General features: G+C 52.2%; 1 protein-coding gene across 3 annotated transcripts; it reads right to left on the bottom strand.

Annotated features, from left to right (window-relative positions):
• Window positions 1-3,296: 3,296 nt before the first annotated feature.
• LOC137218698 (cytochrome P450 4A11-like) lies at window positions 3,297-15,275 on the bottom strand. Of its 3 annotated transcripts, XM_067726040.1 has the most exons (12): window positions 15,061-15,275; window positions 11,825-11,966; window positions 11,142-11,186; window positions 10,540-10,667; window positions 9,446-9,570; window positions 8,918-9,072; window positions 8,374-8,480; window positions 8,101-8,291; window positions 7,882-8,015; window positions 6,919-6,983; window positions 6,700-6,776; window positions 3,297-4,312 (listed from the first exon to the last, which is right to left on the bottom strand). In XM_067726040.1, the coding sequence occupies exons 1-12, from the start codon at window positions 15,253-15,255 to the stop codon at window positions 4,144-4,146; spliced, it is 1,533 nt and encodes a 510-aa protein (XP_067582141.1). In that variant the 5' UTR covers window positions 15,256-15,275; the 3' UTR covers window positions 3,297-4,143. The 3 variants fall into 3 exon arrangements, with proteins under 3 accessions (XP_067582141.1, XP_067582143.1, XP_067582144.1); XM_067726042.1 differs by lacking the exons at window positions 11,825-11,966; window positions 15,061-15,275 and adding an exon at window positions 11,538-11,598; XM_067726043.1 differs by lacking the exons at window positions 8,101-8,291; window positions 8,918-9,072 and having other exon boundaries at window positions 7,882-8,059; window positions 8,348-8,480.
• Window positions 15,276-15,359: the final 84 nt, after the last annotated feature.

The following is a 15,359-nucleotide window of genomic DNA, read 5'->3' as shown; positions in this document are numbered from 1 at the left end:
GCACCAAACAGCGCTCTTCCAGAAAGAGCCAGTGACGGAGGGAGCCCATGGGGGTGATTAAGCCCGGAAACCAGCCAGTTGTATGTTGTCTGTGGGACTCTCACCCACACGTTCACCAGTATATAGAATTCTGCCCCTTCAGCCTGTTCCCAGTGGGACTTTCCTTGGCGGCAGGAAAATAAAGGTGAGACTATTGGGATGATAGGGCTTCCAGCCATTCCACGATATGAGGTTTGAACATCTATCACTCTCATAATCTCTGGTCAGGAAGAGCCCTCTGGACCACGGTCTGCACGGCGTGAGGCAAGCCTCCGCCACCTCTGCCTGTCACCCGTCAAGGTGAGCCGTTGCCGGCCAGAGGGAGCAGGTCTCACAAGCTGAGAGGAGTGATGCTGTAGCTGCCTGACGTCCACTCTCTCGGAAGGACAGGACAGAAGGAGGAGAGGACGGAGAGAGGAGAGGACAGAAAGAGAAGTAGAGAGATTTCAGGAGAGGGAAAGGCACTAAGGGGAAAGGGAAAATGGTGAGGGCAAAAGGACGAAGGGAAGCGGAAAGTGTTGTCTGAATGAGGATACTGAAGCCCCCAGGGGCCAGGAAGGCAGACTTACCAAATGTGGTGACACTGAAACAAGAGGTTCAGGTGGCCGCTTGTCACCTGCTGTGAAGCTGCGTTCGGTGGTCCCAGAGGTGCCCAGATCCTCTTCCCAGACAGGCACAAGGAAGGGCCCAACGTTGGGCGCCACAAAATATGTAACCAACCAGGGCTCTTGGCCTCCTTAATCAATAGAAGTTGATCAGAGGCCAGACAAGACATGCAGGCAAGGCTTTATTGGGGCCCCTGCTGCAGTGGGGGAGCGAGAACCAACAACAGGTTCCCTTGCTTGCTCACTCCCCGAAGGGGGTCAAGCTTGTTTCTTACATGGGGTGAGGGTAGGGGTGTGTCCAGGGGTTGGGCCAGAGGGTGGCTTAGGTGGTCTGCCCACCGCTTAGGTGGTGTCGTGTGCAGGGGGAACGTGCAGCACCCTGCTTTTCCTCCTGACACCCTGTTTTTAATCTAGGCTCTTCAAAAGTGGCAGTTGGGGGTCAGAAGCAAAAGCAGGGTGCTGCCCATGCCCCCTGCACACAACACCACCTGAGGGGTGGGCAATAAGTGGTGTTGGGGGAACTGGAGCTACGTGTAACAGAATGAAATTAGCACACTGCCTACACCAAACACAGAAACAAGCTCCAAATGGTTAAAGACCTAAGTGTAAGGCCAGACACTATCAGACTCTTAGAGGAAAACATAGGGAAAACACTCTTTGACATAAACCACAGCAAGATCTTTTTTGACCCACCTCCTAGAGTAACGGAAATAAAACCAAAAATAAACAAATGGGACTTAATTAAACTTAAAAACTTTTGCACAGCAAAGGAAACCATAAACAAGACCAAAAGACAACCCTCAGAATGGGAGAAAATATTTGCAAATGAAACAACAGACAAACGATTAATCTCCAAAATATACAAACAGCTCACGGAGCTCAATATCAAAAAAACAAACAATCCAGTTAAAAAATGGGTGGAAGACCTAAATAGACATTTCACCAAGGAAGACATACGGATGGCCAGGAGACACCTGAAAAGATGCTCAAATCACTAATTATTAGAGAAATGCAAATCAAAACTACAATGAGGTATCACCTCACACTGGTCAGAATGGTCATTATCAAAAATTCTAGAAACAATAAATGTTGGAAAGGGTGTGGTGGAAAGGGAACCCTCCTGCACTGTTGGTGGGAATGTAAATTGATACAGCCACTGTGGAAAACAGTATGGAGGTTCCTTAAAAAACTAAAAATAGAACTACCATATGACCCAGCAATGCCACTACTGAGCATATACCCTGAGAAAATCATAATTCAAAAAGAGTCATGTACCACAATGTTCATTGCAGCACTATTTACAATAGCCAGGACATGGAAGCAACCTAAGTGTCCATCATCAGATGAATGGATAAAGAAGATGTGGCACATATATACAATGGAATATTACTCAGCCATAAAAAGGAATGAAATTGAGTTATTTGTAGTGAGGTGGATGGACCTAGAGTCTGTCATACAGAGTGAAATAAGTCAGAAAGGGAAAAATAAATACCGTATGCTAACGCATATATATGGAACCTAAAAAAAAACAATGGTACTGATGAACATAGTTGCAGGGCAGGAATAAAGAGGTAGGCATAGAGAATGGACTTGAGGACATGGGGTGGGAGGGCGAAGCTGGGGCGAAGTGAGAGTAGCATCAACATATATACACTACCAAATGTGTAATGTATAAAATAGTTGGCTGGTGGGAAGCAGCTGCATAGCAAAGGGAGAGCGGTGCAGTGCTTTGCGATGACCTAGAGGGGTGGGATAGGGAGGATGGGAGGGAGGCTCAAGAGGGAGGGGATGGGGGACACGTGTATGCACATGGCTGATTCGCTTTGTTGTGCAACAGAAACTAATACAGTACTGCAAAGCAATTATACTCCAAAAAACATCTATTAAAGAACCCACAAATATTAGAAACTATCAAAACTGCTTTATCAAGGGATTTTGCCCTCTCTCTTTAAGAGCCTTTGTGTACAACTACCTTCAGTGGGATAGGGACAGTGGGAGGGAGGCTCAAGAGGGAGGGGATATGGGGATATATGCATACATATAACTGATTCACTTTGTTGTACAGCAGAAACTAACACAACATTGTGAAGCAATTATACTCCAATAAAGATGAAAAAAGAAAAAAAAAGTGACAGCTGGGTTTTTTGGTCTCTTGGTATATTTTGCTCAGAATTTGCCCCAACTGTGCATGGACATAGTTATTTTTAGTCCCATACACTTTCTTTGTATTTTGTTGCTCGAAGAGAGGTGTGACCAGGTGCAAGAATTGCAGCGCTACAGCAAAGGGTCCCAGGCCCAGCCTGTCTCAGTTGGGCCCCTCTAAGGATGTAGCGAGGAAGCTACCACACAATAGCTGGGAGGCTCCTTCCCTGACAGGTGCCCGGGGTGAGCTTCTTCCCTCTGAGCCTTTGGAGACGAGCCCTTTCTCCTGACTCAGCTGCCGTGGGAGCCTCAGGTGACAGGCGGGTTGTGGGGCGTGAGGGACCCCAGAGTGTGAGGCTGCAGGGGCGCTGGGACACGCTTGTCCTGCTGGGGTTCTGGGCCCACAGACCAGGGGTCATGTCCTCTCCTCGTCTCCTCTGCCTTCCCTCCCCTTCTCTCTCTCTTTCATTCGATCCAGCTCCTTGCAAGGGAAGACACACACGCTCCATATGACATTGTGAATTTATCCAGGGAGTGGGAAAGAGGGGAAGCCAGGTGAGTGACAAATGGGCAGACCCGTAACACACGGGAGTGATCGGGGGCCCAAGGCGATGGGAGTCACGCAGGACTCAGCAGCTACAGTAACGGCTGCCCAGGGTGTCCGTGTCCTAATCCCCGGAACTCAGAGCAAGGCTGTTTTATCTGAGTGGGACTGTGTAATCATAGAGGGCCTTATGAAAGAGAAGGCGATGTGAAGACTGAAGCAGGGGGACATTTGAAGAAGCTGATGGATTTGAATATGGAGGAGGGCCCAGGAGCCAAAAAACGCAAGGATTGCAGCTCTAGATGTGGGAAAAGACAAAGGGAGGGATGCTCTCCTACATCCCTGCACCGGGGGCGCTGCCAACACCTTGGCTGTGTCCAGGGAAACCCACTTCCGGCTTCTGACTCCAGAGCTGTCAGAGAATAACTCTGTGTGGTTTGAAGTCCTTAAGGCTGTGACCAATTATTTTATCAGCAAAAGGAAGTGAATTCGGGGACAGACAGGCAGGCAGAAGGGGAGAAAGACAGGGAGAGAGTAGACAGACTGGAGGAGGGCAGGCGATCAGGGTTTAGGTGGACAGTCAGAGACACAGGTGGGTCAGAGACAGATGGAGAGATAAGCAGATAGGGAGCCTGGAGAAAGGTGAGAGGAGGAGGGCAGAACGTCTGACGGGCAGGAGGCAGGACATGAGGTAGGCCGGCAGGTGGGCAGATAGAAGCAGGAAGTGGGCACAGAGGCAGGACGGGAGAGAGTGACAGTGAGACAGGGTGGCAGGCAGGGGCCCTCAGAGCTCGTCTTTGTCTCCAACAAGCGTTACAGGAGCTTCCTGAGCTGCAAGTGGATCCCATTCTTGGACTTCAGCACAACTCTTGGAATGGGAACAGGGACCCTGGAGGGATCGGGTGCCAGCTCAAAGCGAAGCAAGGTCAGGGCCACGGCCACCTTCATCTCATTCATGGCAAACTGCTTCCCGATGCAGTTCCTGGGTCAGGCAGGGAAAAGGAAGTGAGCAGAGGCTTCTAACCCCTGCCGGGCACAGGGCATTCAGGGCTCTCCTCCACGTGGCCCAGCCCCGATCCCTTCCTTACGGGTCACACTGAACGTGCCGCCCAAGCCTCGGTCCACCCTCTCCCCCTGACCCTTACAAAGGCCACCTCTCTCCAGGACTAGCTCCTAACTCCTACTTCTGCTCTCAGTAGTAGCAAGTCCTATTGGGGAAGGTCTGCCTTCTAAGCCACAGGGTCAAGTCACGTGAATCAGTAAATGTGAATTAGTACTTTGTTCACTCGTCCACAGGCAGTTTCTGGTTTCTGTCCAGGCCAGGGCACTGTAGGGGGGTGTGGGCAACTCTCGGGCCCTCACCACCCATGGCAGACAAGCAGGGGCCCCAGTCCCCAGACAGGACAGGACGGAGTTGTGTAAGGAAGTCAGGATGGCAACCGGGAGGCTTCTTGGAGGGGCCACGGGTTAGCGCCCCTCGACCTGCTGGACCACTTGCCTCCCAGTTAATGCTCCGGCCTCCTGTCTCCCTGCAGCCCCGCAGTCAACCCGCCCCTGGAGCCTTCCCATTCTACTCCAGCAAGGCCCCTCCTCCCATCCCGTGGGCTCCTCACTGGCCTTTCCAGTCTCCTTGCCTCCCCTCCCGCTACTGCAGCCACGGTGGCTCGGGGCCTGCTGCGCCCTCCATCACAGGGAGGACACGTCGTAGGGCCTCAGCTGGCGTCACAGCGCTCTCTGGGCTGCTCCGCACTCACCTCGCACCTGTCCAGACCCTCTTCCTCATTCCGCTGCTGTTGAGGTCCCCTCCCCCCGCCTCTGCCGGCCACATGCTCAAGACTCAGTCTAGTGACCGCCTGGCCTCCCGCCTCTGCCGCCTGCGCCTCTTTCTCCCACATCCCCAAGGAGCTTTAGTGTTAACTCAAGGACACATCACCGTCCAGTGACCAGGACAGTGCCAGAAACATGGAACATTCCACAATCTGCTCAGTGAATGAATGAGTGAAAGAGTGGATGAATGCATGATGTCTGTCCTGTAAGGCAAACGTACTGACCACTACACTATGGAAACGTCGCATGTCTGTCTTGAATAGCGGTAGTTGCCTCTTGACTGTGAACTCTCAGAGCAAGGAAAGTTCCTTTCGTCTCTGTGTTCCCATCTTGTAATATATGGTTTGGCACACAGAGACAGGTTAATAAATAGCTTTCTATTTGAACAAAGTTAATTGAATTGAAAAAGAAAGGACTGGAGTAAAATTAAACATTAATTCTGACCTAGGAATTGAGTTGCCAGGTACCCCCGGTCCTCTGGTGGCAGCCGCATGACCTGCAGCCAATGTCTACAAGGAAGAACAGGACCTTGGCACTGACCAAATACTAGAGCAAATTCCGGGAACGTGTTGCGTCAAGCCTGTTCTGTGAAGGTTGATTCACCAACTGAAAATTTCACAGAATTACAGGCTCAGAAAAAACTTGGATTACTAAGTAGTTCCAAAGTTATGGAAGTTACTATTTCGGAGGGGATCTGTAGCCGTTGAAGATTTTCACAGGAGTCATTTTCGAGTGTATCATCCGGGTTAACAGCTATTTCCTGTGTGCTTTATATTTTACACGGCAAGAACCTCTGAAATGCATGCGTCCAACACAAAATAGTGAGTTTTCTCTCAAAAGCACTTGATTGCCTTCAATTCCATCCTTTTTTGCCAAAATTAGACTCTGTAGATATTTGGACTATGGTATATAATCCCTGCTACATGTATAGATTATTGGCAACTAGAAAAGCTGTCATGTGTATATTAATATGCTGTTATAAGTTTGTTGGGCTCGACTACAGAAAGAGAGAAGACACACAAGGCTTTCTTCAAACGGCAACTGTAACTGATCACATACATAGCTTGAAGCCTCAGGACACGGAAGGCAGCTGGAAATCGAAACCCATGCAAACACGACGGCTGATACAGTGAGAGGTGGATTGGTGAATTAAGTAAAAAAGACAGTGGGCTGGACTAGAAATGTGCCAAGAGAGAAAACCACCTTCTAAGATGACTGATACTTGGGAGAAGCAAACATCTGAAGTTTACCTTTCATGAAAAATTCTAAAGCTGAAAAGTCATACTCCTAAAGTGAGGAAAACCCTGGAATACTTTGGAGCGGCCACGGCCATGGCAATGTGGCTGGTCGTTGCGGAAGTCAGGAGGTCAAGGTCTCCGTGGCGTGCCCTGAAGGCCTTCTTGTACATGGGGACGCATGCTGCCTTCTCAACACACCAACACACAGGGACATAACTGCATACACCACATATGAATGTAGACAGTCACACACATCAGGTAGCACCCAGTGACACCCAGATGCCCCAGGTACAGAAGGCCTCACCTGGATCCTCCTGAGAAGGGCAGGAAAGCATGGCTGTGTCGATCAGAACCTGGTGCAAACCGGGATGGGTCAAACACCTGCAGAGAGAGCACCGGGGCCAGGGCAGGCGGGGTCAAACTCCTTGCACCAATCCACCAGGGGACAAGAATCCCCGAGCAGAGCAGGAGAGGTGCTGGTCTGGAGAGAGCATCCCATTCCCTCCTCCCATGGCCATCATACCTCTGGGTTCGGCCACACCTTCGGGTTGTGGTGAAGCCCATAAAAGGAGAGGGAGAGTGGGATTCCTGTGGGGCAGGTGGGAGAGAGAGAAGATTGATGGTACCCATGGCAACAGGGGCAATGTGCACAGAAGGCCTGGGAGCCACCATGAGAGCTACCCTCCATCCCTCTGAATGAAATGGTGCTCTTGCAAGACAGGTGGGCTGGAGGTGACCAAGCACATGAGCACAGATTAGGAGCAGGTAACCATGGCCAGGACTGAGAAGGAAAAGAATTGGAGGCTTAGTATCAGGATCGCCTCACATGAAAACTCACAGTTATCAGGTGTCATCATGAGCCCTCGGGGAAAGTGCATTAACTCATCTAATCCTCACAGCAGCCCTCAAGGAAGGCACTCCTATCCCCATGTGCAGATGAGGCACCTGAGCCTCCAAGAGGTTGAGGGATGTGTCTGTGATCCCACAGAGAGGAGGTGGCTGGGCTGGGATTCAGACCCACTGGGCGGTGAGCCAATGGGTGGCCTCCAACCATGGCAGGGCTCTCAGACCTGATCATCAGCTGCTCTCGGCCATCCACCTGAGGGCTCCTCAGAGACTGGACCATCTGACCCATGACAATGGACTCCCTGAACTCCCTCGTTTACTTAGACCCCATATGGAAAGAACCACATCCCCTTGCTTACTTCTGCTTTTCTCTTAAGCCTTCACGTCTCAAGGAATTAGAATTATAGGGCTCCATTACAAGCCCACATTCAAGGGCTAGCATTTGCGTATTGAGCTCTCATTGGTTCAAGTTCTGTGTCAGGCGTTTTACAAAACCTCCAAACTGCAGAGGAAATATTAATTATCTTGAGGCGGAAACATCAGACAGAGCATCCAGGGGCTGGAAAGCACATGTGGATTTCTGATCTCCCACGTGGTCTTGCAGAGTGCTTAGTTCAGTGGGTGTGGGTGACGTTCATACCTGCAGGTAAGGAGCGTCCATCAGGGAAGGTGATGGGCTTGCTCAGATATCTGCCAATGAACGGCACTGGTGGATAGAGTCGCAGTGCCTCCTTGATGCACATGGTGGTGTAGGGCATCTTGTCCAGGTGGTCCCTGAAAGACAGCCCATCTAAGGGCAGGCAACCAGGGGTCCTCCACTCGCGGAGGGGCGAGGTCCTCCCACCTGTTGGGCACTCACCAGGTGATGGATGCGCCATCCCCCAGGAGGCTCTGGATCTCTTCCCGGCACCTCTGCTGATGCTCAGGGTGGGAGGCCAGAGCATAGAGGGTCCAGGAGATGCCACTGGCTGTGGTGTCGTGACCCTCAAACATGAACGTATCCACTTCGGCACGGAGCTCCCTGTCAGACAAGCTGCTCCCATTCTCCATCTGCGGAGGCAGGGGGAGTGCAGGGTCTGCCCTTCCTCTGTGCTTCTGGGCAAAGCCTCAGGCCTCTCCTGCCCACACTCACTCTGGCAAAGAGGAGGATGTCCAGGAAATCCAGGTGCCTCTTGCTCCTCACCTTCTCCAGCTCTCCCTCCTTCTGCAGGTGAGCCTTCCTCATCTTGATCACTCCATCTGTCCCAGAACAGTGGTTCCCAGGCAGAGCTGAGGGCTCCTGGGGGCTCAGATGCAGCACCCACCGTAGCCCTATCTGCCCCTCAGGCCCAATCTGGGTACCAGGTGGATGAGGACGAGGGTGGGAATGGGCGCACATGTCAGGGCAGAGAGCTCCAGCATCGTCTCATCCAGGTTGGGAATCCCCTCAATAGCACAGCCCACGGAAGCTCTGCCTGGATGATGCTGGGAGGGGGTCTCATTCCACCGTCAGCAACGTGGTGACACATGTGTCTCCCTGCACCTCACCTGACACCCTGACGTCTCGGGTCCCAACCCCTGCACCAGGGAAGTACACAGTGTGGGTGTGTGCCAGCCCCTGAAGAGGAAGCAGGAGTCTGGGCTCTGCCTGCGGGGTCAAGGTCAGGGGAGGAGCCACCCAGAAGGAGGAGCAGAACCTGTGTGTTGATGGGCCAGCTGGCAGGCGCGGTGGCTCCAGCGGCCTTCAGGGCTCAGCCTGTAGATGATGTCGTTCTGGTGGAAAGCATTTCTTAATCGGGAAAAAGTCAGATTGCCAAGGTCTCTGATGGCCTGGATGTAGGACTGGATGTTCCTGAAGGGAGAGGATGCAGAGGAGACTGGAGTGGAGGGAGCCTCTGACCTGGAGACGGAGTGGGGCTCCGGGTGGGGATTCCTCAGTCAGCGGGGACAGGCAGCACTGAGGCTTTGTTATTTCTGCCTCACAGCCCTGGAGGCACTTAGTCCTTTACAAGTGGCCTGAGCAGCCAGGCTTCTCCCTGTGCAGGAATCAGGGACCTGTGACTGAGTCAAGGTTGGTCTGGGTGGAATTTGACTGTGGTCCATGTCTCTCTGCAGAATATTGCTTTTAGAGCTCATAAGTGTCCACGCTGCCCTAACTGCTTCTCAGGTAAGTCCTCCCCAGCTGGTGAGAACAAGGACCCTGCTGTTGAAAGGTTGTCACTGACCTGTCTGTCTGGATGCTGCCCTGGTGGCTGAAGGCGCACTTCATGATGGTGTCCAGGGTCATCAAGGAGACGTGTCCAAGGACCTCCAGATGTGAGTCCAGGCTGACGAGCTCCTCCCACTTGTCCTGTGGTGGGAGGGGGACATTGACCCTGCTCTGCTCCCCCAGAAGGCCTGTGCTGACAAAGCCAGGCTCTCTCTCTGTCTCTCTAAATCTTCTGATGAGTTTTTCTCACTGTCAAAGCAGATGTGTTTTAGCAGTTTGAAGCTGTAACACATGTGTGTAATGTGATGTCTATTTTCTCGGGATCATTTATTATGTAATTAATTATACTCTCTCATAATATTCTGAATCAATTCTGAATTCTAGGAACAATTTATGATGATAATCACCCTGTGGCAGACCAGAAAACATTGTTTCTCAAGGGACAAACGGGTAATCTTTTGTGTCCTGAGATCGGAACTGGACAGGAGATGGCCAACTCTTATAAGCAAATATTCAAGGCAAGGAAAAGGTTAAGGGACTCTATTTGGGCTCGTATGAAGGGGCGATTCCTTTCATTTATCCATTGTTAACTGAGACCAGCAGGTGCTCAGTCTGGATCAGAGGTGATGTTTGTCAAGACCTGGCTCTGTGAGTGTAGACGTGGCCTCATTTCCTCCCGTGAGCGGCTCAATTCCATGCAGAAGCCCTGGGCCCCAGGCCAGAGACTAGTTGAGTGACATCCTGGGATGTCCACTCTGCCACTGAAGCTGCCATTGTCCAGGGCATCCGGGGGCAGCTTGCACCGCTGTCCAGGGGAATGACCCTTGCTCTAATCCTCTGTGTTGAAGATGTGGAGATGAGAGGAGAGTGGACCCTGAATACACTATGTTCCTGCTTTCCCTTGCCTCAGAGCAAATTGTGGATACAAGCTGCTGCCTGGGCACCCCTCTGTCCCATCCAGTTTTGGTGAGCTCTGTCTCAGAGTACGTTCTGATTGCATCATTCTGGGGGCTGGGTCTGATGGACACCTGAGGGACACAAGGGTCTGAGAGTGGACTTTGTCAGCTGTGTTGGATGAGAGTGGGTCCAGGTGACGAGGGATAGACTCACCAGCATCACTCGGACAGAGTCGGCCATGAGACCCACGTAGGGCTTCAGGATGTCGTAGTGGAAGGCTGGGGTCAGCATCCGCCGGTGCTGGAACCACGTCTGCCCCTCCAACAAAAGCAAACCTTTCCCTGGGCCACAGATGGGTGTGTGTGTGGGTCAGGGAGCCTGGATCAGAGGGACGACTAGGGAAAACTTGGGAGGAACCAAGGGTGTCAGGAGAAGGTACATCATGGGCAAAGGTAGGAAAGGCTAGTACAGTTCAGGAATGTGAATTTCCAGAAAGGCTGGTCCATAGGATGTGATTATGACAGCTGTGAGACAGAGGTTGAAGAAGAGTAGGGGGGCAGGTGATAGAAGAATTAATAGTCAGGCCGAGAATATCGCAGAGGACTGAGAAGTGATGAAGAAGAGGCTGAGCTTCAGGAGGGCTCTCAGCACCATTACAAAGGGTGAGAGTTTCACTGGAAGGAGAGAAATGAGGCTTGACTGAGAGATGAAGTGGTGACAGGGTGCCTCGTACCCGTTGTTCTCCATTACCAAAGAGGCAGCTCTTGGTAAACCTAACTGGTGGGTGGACTGCAGTTGTATTTAAATGTACTTACCAATCCAGGGGATCAGCATTCTGTAGGCATCGTGAGACTTTGGGTCTGAAAGGGAAGGAAGGGAAGTGGAGGGCAGCGAACAAGGCAGGCAGCCCCCAGAGCAGCTGTGGTACCTTCCATTCCTCATGCTGGTCAGCTGGCAGTCTGTCTCTAGCCACCTCCCTCTTGCCTCCCATCCCTGACTCTCTCTGTCCTGATGGTCACTGTGGGCCCAGGAAGGCAGACTCAGTGTCCCAGCAGCAGAACACCCACAGGACTAAGACGGTGAATCGGCAAGAAAGATAGGCTCTGCTCAGCACCACAGAGTAAAAAGGAGCCTGTGGTTTTCCTCCAGTTTGTGGTGGTTTTGCCATTTCATGACCCAGGACAGGCAACAGTGAGAGGTGCCAAACCTACATCAGTGTGGACAGGGAATTGTCTTCCAGACCTGGGATCATCTCAGTTGGGTTAAAACAAGAAAGAAAGTAAGACAGGAAAGAGAAGCCAGCCCCATCCGGGTGTTGAAGCACTCACTGTGCGTGAGTGATGCTGGCCTTAGTCTGGCTTGTGGGCTGCAAGGACGGCTGGTAGGGAGCCAGGTACTGATGGCTGTAGTGCCAGTTTCTTCTGGAATTTCACAGATCCAGGGCCATGTACCCGAGAGGGAAGATTTTCTCCTGCTGGGATGTGGGTTTCCCTCTCACCTGATCTCCCCAGGACCGCCTTCATGTAGTCAGGGTCATAGATCAACACCAGGGCTTTTGTCCCCCACAGCCAGCGAGCACAGGCACTTGGGTACTTCTCTACCCTCTTCAGTAGGGGTCGCAGCTCGATCTCGTCTTGGAACTGTCCCCAAGGGAAAGATAAATCAATAAAACCCTTCTCTGAGTTCCAGTGCTGGAGTGGGGGTGAAGGGCAGGATGGGTACAGGGAGATCGTTCTGGATCGATCAGCAGAACTAGGAGTTTGGAACTATTTCTTCTGACCTGGGCTCTGCCCCAGACCTGCTGGCTGTCCACCTTTGTCCTAAGACCACATTCTGTCCCCTTGTTGGGTAGAGCCCTGGGCCACCAGTACGAACTGCCTACAGAAACTTACATCAGGGATTCACTCCCTGGTGTAAAGAACTTTGGGAGGTGATTCGTACAACATTTGCATGAGCAATTTATGATAATTCGTATCACTTGATAAGCAGTTTTGTCATAGAATTTTAGTTAGAGAATAAAATAGATTACATTAAAAAAATAAATTTATATATTAATTTCCTTTTGCTTACTGATTGCTATATATCATCATTATTTTCCCAGCATACATGTAAATGTTTGCTAATATGAAAGTGTCGGATGTATATGGCTAAGTGAAAAAAACTAAGTACTAAATTGTATGTGTATATATTATTATTTTTTTATTATTTTTGTGGTACGCGGGCCTCTCACTGTTGTGGCCTCTCCCGTTGCAGAGCACAGGCTCCAGACGCTCAGGCTCAGTGGCCCTGGCTCACAGGCCCAGCCGCTCCGCGGCATGTGGGATCTTCCCGGACCCGGGCACGAACCCGTGTCCCCTGCATCGGCAGGCGGACTCTCAACCACTGTGCCACCAGGGAAGCCCGTGTATATATTGTTTTACATATTGAGCGTATACACAGTGATAGGATAGATTCTGGATGTATACATGAAAATGGTATTGAACTAAGGTTCTTATATGTGTATTTTAAATCTTATTTTCACTTACCAATAACCAGAAACTTTTATGCACTTCCCACCGCCCAGAGGAATCTCTTGAAACTCCTCACGTTGGACCACAAAGGCCCTTGCTTTCTGGCTTTACCCTCTCTATTCTTGCCTCCTGCTGGGCTGGTGAGTCCACAGGACCCATTGCTCTGCCCGCAAAGATGCTGCTGCCTGTGCGCCTTGCACTGGCCCCACCTGCTCACACTTCTAGGCCTCTGTCCAGGTTCTTTCCTCTACCTGGTTGCCCCTCCTCTTTGCCACAGAGCAACTGCCTCTCCTTAACCTTGCAGATTCAGCTTCGTTTTATCACCTCTGGATTTCTCAGCAACATTTGGTCCTAGGCATGTTCCATGCAGTCACCTCGTCTTTAATTCAATGGCTTCTGTGTAACTCAAAGCAACCATCTGCCACTTTGGTATCTAATCTCTGCCTGCATCCTTCTACCATCAGGACTCACCAGCTCTGAGGCAACTTGCCTACTCTGGGATGGGTTCCTTCACTGATCACGTATTTACTGAGCATCTACTATGTGCCAGGCACTGGTTTAAGGCACTGAATGAGGATGCGGCTGTAGATGCTTGTCTGTTTGGAGCCTCCAGGAGGAGACAGCGAGATTGAGGACATGACAACCGTAGGGGCTCATGAATGTGTGATGGAGGGAAGACCAAGCCTCTGGGGAAGCTTTGGGGAAGGGGCCCTAACTCAGATCGGGACGTTTGAAAGCCCTTCGTCATGCACTTGCTCATTCATCGAGTCATCATTTACCCAGATGCTCTCAGGTTACAAAGATGAACCAGAGGCAGGGTCTCCCAGAAGGAGCTCACAGCTATGACACTGCAGACAAAACTAGCTGAATCCGGTTAGCATTGCCTTATGAGAAGGACAGCCAAGGGAAGAAGGGTTGTCCCCTCCGCTCCTGGGAGACCCAGAAAGACATCTTGAAGGAGGTGGCTTGGGGTTGAGCCTTTGTAGACAGACATATGAGGGACAAGATCATTCCAGGTAGAGGGCACATGGGAGCAGAGTCCCAGAGGCCAGAATGCCCAGGCAGGCGGGGAGGACGCTGAGTAAGCTGGGGTGCAGGAGATTAGGAAGGAGAGGGGAGAGAGGTACTGGGCCAGCCCACATGGGGCTCGGGCTGTTTCCGGTTCCCGTCTTTAGCTCCACTCTACTCTAATCACGCTGCAGAGAAAGGGAGGCCTCAGCTCTCTGCAACCCCTGATTTTCTCCCAGCATTTGTTCAGTCCACAAACCCTTGATGAGCCCCTCTCCAGGTGGCCCCTGGCGTGGCTCTGAGCCCCCCGCCGACCAGGCTAGTGCTGCCAGTGCTGGGTGGGTAGGGGCTGCCCCTGCCCAGCCTGTAAGCCGCTCCTTCCCTCCTTCCTGTCCCTCCACACACTGGATGGGCAGCCCTCTGCGCAGGCTCCGTGCAGGGTGCTGGGGGTGAGAGGGATTTCACGCTCGGTTCCGAGAGCACATAGTCCACTGAGGGAGGACACCAGGCGGGCGACCTCACCCTGTGGATGGTGCAACTCAAATGTCAGTTCTCCTTACCTGGCATCATCCTGGGAACCTCGCTCATGTGTGCCAGCGACTTGTCAGGGTTTAAGCACCGAAATCAGGAGACTGGAAAATTCCTCAGTCTTAAACCGAGCCAGTTTGTCCCTACAGTTGACATAAACCCCCACCCAGCAGGTGGGCCTCTTTTCCTGTCACCTGACACCTTCTTAGATTCCTGTCTGTCATCTCCACGGACAGTGAGCCCACAGGCCAGCATCCAGCAGACTGATGTCTGTGCTCCCAGGCAAGCTCAGGGCCAGGCAGAGAGGATGCGATTGAGGGATGGGGCAGGGAAGCATCTAGAAGCCTGTTCTATGAGAACAGCTGAAGCTGCTCAGCCTGGAGACGGGGGAGACTCAGGAAGGAAGAGCCACTGTCCTCAAAGTGCAGGGCTGCCAGGACAGCCTGCAGATCTCCCTAAGGAAGGAGCGTCTGACAGACCCAAGGACACCAGCACGGGGTCCTGGGAGGGAGGGAGCTCCCCAGACTGGGATGAGGAGCCAAGACCTGAGAGGTAAGCTGGGTCCTTTTGTGAGGCCACGTGCTCACCCCACAACAAGGCCTCGTCCCATGGGCTTGCTCACCAGGACCATGGTCTGAGAGCCCCGGCCCTCCCTGCCCTCCCACTTCCCCATCCCACTCCATCCTACCTCCTGCATGTGCCCATAGAGCCAGTGGGAAGGAGGAGACGGGAACTGCTGGAGGGCTTTGAGCAGCCACTGTCTGTGCAGGTAGAGCTGTGCTGCCTTGAGCAGAAGCAGAACCAGGCCGAGCAGGGAGGCCACCTGCAGGAGCCCAGAGACACCGCCCAGGGCTCTGGGGGCGCTCAGTGCAGAGACACTCATGGTGCAGTGGCTTCTGGATTGCTGACTGTCCCTGAAGGTGGCTGACCTCCCCTGAACACCCAGCCTGGTCAGGGAGGCTTGCCCCGCCCACCTAGGGGAGGGTG

The sequence above is a fragment of the Pseudorca crassidens genome, chromosome 2 (genome assembly GCF_039906515.1).
Source record: "Pseudorca crassidens isolate mPseCra1 chromosome 2, mPseCra1.hap1, whole genome shotgun sequence".
Lineage (NCBI taxonomy): Eukaryota > Metazoa > Chordata > Mammalia > Artiodactyla > Delphinidae > Pseudorca > Pseudorca crassidens.
This window is presented reverse-complemented; position numbering and strand designations above follow the sequence as displayed.